The sequence below is a fragment of the Argiope bruennichi genome, chromosome 1 (genome assembly GCF_947563725.1).
Source record: "Argiope bruennichi chromosome 1, qqArgBrue1.1, whole genome shotgun sequence".
NCBI lineage: Eukaryota > Metazoa > Arthropoda > Arachnida > Araneae > Araneidae > Argiope > Argiope bruennichi.
Window position 1 is genome coordinate 39,895,967 of NC_079151.1, and position 5,598 is coordinate 39,901,564.

At 27.7% G+C, this 5,598-nt stretch overlaps 1 protein-coding gene across 1 annotated transcript; it reads right to left on the reverse strand.

Annotated features, from left to right (window-relative positions):
* Nucleotides 1-598: 598 nt before the first annotated feature.
* On the reverse strand, nucleotides 599-5,355 carry LOC129971496 (thrombin inhibitor hemalin-like). Its single transcript, XM_056085325.1, has 3 exons — nucleotides 5,236-5,355; nucleotides 2,855-3,034; nucleotides 599-1,036 (listed from the first exon to the last, which is right to left on the reverse strand). Exons 1-3 carry the CDS (start codon nucleotides 5,345-5,347, stop codon nucleotides 846-848), a joined length of 483 nt encoding a protein of 160 aa, XP_055941300.1. The 5' UTR covers nucleotides 5,348-5,355; the 3' UTR covers nucleotides 599-845.
* Between the last annotated feature and the right edge of the window lie 243 nt (nucleotides 5,356-5,598).

Sequence of the window (5,598 nt, forward strand, 5' to 3'; positions counted from 1 at the left end):
CGACGAAGTTAAATATAAAATGAAAACCAAGAACACTTTAACTAGGTCGAATAAAAATTATACTTGAAAAAGAATATATAATGATTTATACATGAATTAGCAATAAATGATCATATATATAAATATCAAAATAGTAATTTATAGGAATTTACTTTTTGAAAGAGGAGTTTTATAAATTAACGAATATTAATTTAAAAAATATTATTCCGCTTAAAATATTACAACTATTTCAAAACAAAAACAAAACAAAACAAAAAACTCTTTTATTTGAAAAAATAATAAAAACACAATTAAAATAAAATTTAATTACATTATTTTATTACTTGAAATCTATTGGCGAGAAATCCGTTTATTTTTGAATCAAAATTTAATGTTTACTCCATTAAATTTGAGTTACAGGATAAAATAGGATTTATTCAAATATGCTAAATATTTCTGAAATATAAATCAATATCCAGTATGCCATTATCATATATTACAAAGTATTAATATAATTTAGATAAAACGTAGCCCTAAATTAAAAAAAAATGGTCCTCCTTTTATTAATTAGAGAAATTGTTAGCAATCGCAATTCTAAAATAACTTTTCCAGTGTAAACTATGCGCTGAAATATAATTTATTTTTGCACAAAATAATATAATGTATCCTGTGGTATAACAATGATTGAGTGTTTCATTTTATAATGTTAGGAGAAAAGTATAGGAATGAGTAATACAAGTGATAAAAGTTTTTTTTTATTATTATTAGTTAGATGTTGTTATGATACTTATTAAAGTATGAAAATGAATCACATTAAATCTTTTTTCTTGATGAAAATCTCACGTGCCGGATTTTGAAATTTCGAATCATTCTTTTATTTTACTACACGTCTCCATGCATTCTTTCTGGAATCGAAAGTTATTCGTATTTCCTCTGCATCCTCCATAGATGAAACTCTTGCACTCGTCAGTTTCTTTGTCGTAATAATACCTCACCAAGTAACCATCACAGGGTCCTCTTTCACCTTTTTTGTTACAAGTTTTTTCTAGTGCAAACCCTAGAAACAACATACAAAGAATAAGAAGAATATATTAAACTATCAAAATAAAACATCTAATTTGTGACAAAATAAAACACCTAAAACACCTAATAAATTGTTTAGATGATATTGCATTTAGATGATATCCTATTAGATGATATTGTTTTTTTATTCTAATATAAAAACTCCATTTCAAAATCGAATCCATTTCAATTTCGAAAAAAACTGCGCAGCTTCAAAAATTCAAAATATTAGTGTGATGCTTAAATACTATATGATCAAAAGTATACGGAACTTTCGGATTTAAGCATTTTTTTTTTCTTTTTCGAATTTCTCTAAAAGGTTTGAACGAATTTCTTTAAATGTCCATCATTTTAAGAAAATGCTTGAACTCATATTTTGCATAAGTTTTTTTTTTTTTTTTTTTTTTTTTTTTGTCACAAGTTTTTTCTAGTGCAAACTCGAGAAACAATACAAAAATGAATACGAAAAAAATATTAAACTATCAAAATAATTTAGATTAAAAAAACACTTAACTTGTGACAAAATAAAATATCTAAAACATCTTAAATAAAACAACTAATAGATTGTTTTCTCTTAGATGTTATGGTATTTTTTTATTCTAATTCAAAAATTCCATTTCAAAATCCGGAAAACTGTGCAAAAAAAAAAAAAAAAAAAAAAAAAAATCCTGTTCAAAATTTCAAAATATTAATGTGATGCTTACATACGATATGATCAAAAGTATCTGGGAACTTTCGGATTTACACATTTTATTTTTTACTCAAAATTTCTCTAGAAAGTTTGGACAAATTTCATTTGAACGCCTATCATTTAAAGAATATGATTGAACTCACATTTGACTGTCTGAATTTTGTCACTGAAGCATTTAATGGATAGACAAAAAATTAATAAAGAAAAAAAAAGGGCCCACACAGGTTGACTTTCTATGAGACTGCTATTAAGTCTTCAAGAAGCATTACGTGTCCATGCGATACCTAATATTAGTACACCCGCAAATTCTTTGAAAAATCACATAAGTTTTTAAGTATTGTAAACGTTTTTATTTTACTCCGTGCTGATGTATTATGATATCATAGCTTGACAAAGTACCATCATATCTTATTACAGAAACTATGTATTTTGAGTTCTTATAAAATTTAGTGTAGTATTCTCATGCGTAGTGTACTTTATATCGCGTCTTATTCTTTTCGATACTATATTATCATTATGACTCTTCTATCAGTCATGTGTTATATTTGCATTTACATTTCTCAATGTAAATATGACTCTCCTATTATTACTTGATCAACATTTTAAATTTGGTTAGAACTTTTGGCTCGCCCTATATATCGAATACCATATTCCACTGGGGCCATCTCAGATATGCAGGTGAGAAGCTTCAGGCATGGTGTTTGGCTCTAGCCACCCGAGTTAGTACGTAAATGGAGTGGGGTCTACTAACTCTTAGTGATGACAATAAGTACTTCCCATGGGAAAAGTTGTGCTATGGGCGGGGATGGCCCTTAGGAGTCCTTTGTTCCCGCCAATGCTGTCGCGGATGCCCGGTCATTCAGATTTTATCCATATGTCCCAGGGCGGGTTGGAGTAATCAATATGGGACATATAGGATATCATATGACCTATTAACTCTTTCGGGAAAATGCTGAAATATGTGAATAAAAGATTCATAAAAAAGTGAATTAACGATTATCTTTTAAATAACATTACTATACACATTAACATGTAAGCGTAGCATTGTATACTTAAAACGGGTTTCTGAAATTTCAGCTTTTCGTTGGTTTTATGCTTCAATTAAGCATCGTTATTAATTACCTGCACAAAATTCTTGGCATTCTTCAAGTGTTTCAAAGTTGTTATTATTTCCCAAACATCCTCCAAAGACGAATTCATGGCATTCTCCTGTAAAGCGATTATAGAAGTACTTTATGTTGAAGGTATTGCATCCACCTAGGTCTGGATCCAGGTAACAAATATCTTTATTCGTTGCCGAATCTAAGGAAAGATATTAATATTTTTTTATTTCTAAAAAGTAACCCCACCTCATTTTTATATTGTATGGAAATGTTTTGTGTTGTATGCAGAAAATAAAATATATTTAAAAAAATAATATTAATTTCCTGCTAATCTATCATGACTAAGTGGACAGAGGACTGCGTGTTCAAATCACGTCCGGGTCACCAATGTGGCGATTGAATTGAACAAGATAGAACCTGGGATCTTGTGGTTCGCAGCCCAGTAACATGACCACAATATAAAAGCAATTGCTCGTGTAGTATAGCTGTTAACTGGCTTATAAGCTTTCACCACAGTATAAAGACGAGATAATTTTGAAATGTTAATGCATGCGTAGTGAGTCTCCTTGATACAAATCATAAAAATGAAACAAACATGCACAGAACCCATATTTATTATTATTATTTTACTTTTTCATTGAAGATAGAATTATCGTAATTGCTGAAAAATATAACTTCATAATTTTAAATTAATTCCACTAATTGGATGTCTATCTGTCTGTACGTTCGAACTTATGCGAACAGGATAGCTTAAAAAAAGAATAAGATTGATGGATAGAAAACAATTTTATCCTTAGAATTATAAATTAGTATCGAATTTTAGACAAATCAAAGAACTGAATGCCTATAGTAATCAAGATAGATTCTCAGGTAGAAACATGAAATAATAATATCTGTCTATCTGTGTGTATGTGAACATAATAAATCAAATATGCAACAAATTAGAGTGATGAGTTCCCAAATATGATATTAATACCAAAATTGTAAATCTGTTTTAAATTTTAAATTCACACAGAAAAAAAAGGAAGAGATTTGAAATGCTCGCTAGATTCTCTTTAAATGTCAATAAGGCTTAACACAATTTGGCTCATGCTATCTAAGTGTAAGAGCCAGTCGTGGGGTCAAAGTAACAGCAGGTTACACAATATGCTCTTTTTACATCTAAGTAATGCCATAAAGTGAATGCCGCTTAATGTGTTTGCAATTAATATTCTTCGCTTTACTTCATCAAAATCCTGCTATCCGAATTCGTGTATTCAAATGTACACAGAATTGTTCTCTTAATATGATCACTATATATTTTTAGACTATCAGTTTGAAGTAAAGGATCTTCCGGGGCTTCATTCTCACCCAAATGTTTGTTTCAAAGATGAATTTTGTTTTCATTCAAACATTTATAATTTTACCTATTGAAGAACCGAAAACGAAAAAAAGGAGATTATATTCAAAAAGAATCAGATATATTTTTACAAATAGAATTTTTAATTTCAGATTCTGCAAAATGAGTAAAAAATGGAAGCATTGAATTAGCAAACAAAATACGTACAATAAAACAACCAGAAAGTATATAGTAATAAATATCAAACGATTAAGAAAATTACTTTATTGAAAGAATTCAAACAAAAAAAATGTGTATTATTTGCGCACTTTTATCTAACTTGATTTGTTAAATATTTGGAAAGATTGAATTAACTAATGAATTATTCACTCACTTCTGTATGAGTTAAAGTTAGCATACTTATGTATTCTCAATGACGGCACACTATTTTAATATTTTTGAGAACATAATATTCATTTAACATAAGTAATAATGATTCATAAATTAAACAGTAAAAAATAAAAATAATCAAAATAATGCAAATCTTTCTTTAGTAAGCTAAGAGAGGTGTACTATTTTTATTAAATTTTAATCATATTTGATAAATTCAGCTTTCCAATGGCATCCACTTTATAGTTTCCATTATATATTTGCTTATTTATTGCTTCTACATTTATATTTGCAAACGAAAAACTGAAAAATATTTAACCCATGTTCATTACTTTTAGTAAGAATAAAAAAACGAATTTATATATTTATAAAATATTATTTATTTCAGAAATAATATTTTGAATATATATAGATAAATTTCATTAAGCTTCTAAATATTTTTAATTCATTTCTTAGAAGAATGTCCTTCATATTTTTTCAGTTACACATATTTTATTAAAATTAAATAGAACACTAGAATATAAATCTGCAATAAATTGAAACGTCCGGAAGCCAGTTTTTAGATTCAAAAAATATTTTTTTCTAAAATAAACAAATAAGTTTATAAATTTAAGTTTTCTAAGATCTATCTGAAAAATCTAATGATATTAGTTCTGAACGAATAATAGTTTTAAAACAACTTTTTTTTTTACCTGCAACAGAATAGAGCTTCAACAGCAGAACAAAATATATTCCAGCGTAAAACATTTTTCCATCGCTAAAAGACAGAGACAAACCAACGTCAGATGAAGAAAAATTTACCATATGATTGTTTCTCACATTCTCTGATAAAAAGAATACGATTTTATTAGAATTATTTCTCTTTCAGTCCTATGATAAGGAAGCGTGTAGTCTAAGACAAAGAATAGTGGATAGATGTTTAGAGTGTCATCTGCTTATGTCAATTAACGCTGTACGACCGGAAACCATCAATTTGTTTTCATGCAATTTTTTAATTAATTTTTATTAGTCACTGAATTTATAATGGTATTCTTATATGCTTTTGATTATCAGTT

Excerpts from the sequence above, each read along its gene's own strand:
- LOC129971496 (XM_056085325.1), bottom strand. The coding sequence starts at position 5,347 with ATGGTAAATTTTTCTTCATCTGACGTTGGTTTGTCTCTGTCTTTTAGC. Across the intron at positions 3,035-5,235 it reads GAAGCTCTATTCTGTTGCAG|ATTCGGCAACGAATAAAGAT; the intron begins GTAAAAAAAAAA and ends ATCTTTCCTTAG. Across the intron at positions 1,037-2,854 it reads ATGCCAAGAATTTTGTGCAG|GGTTTGCACTAGAAAAAACT; the intron begins GTAATTAATAAC and ends TGTTGTTTCTAG.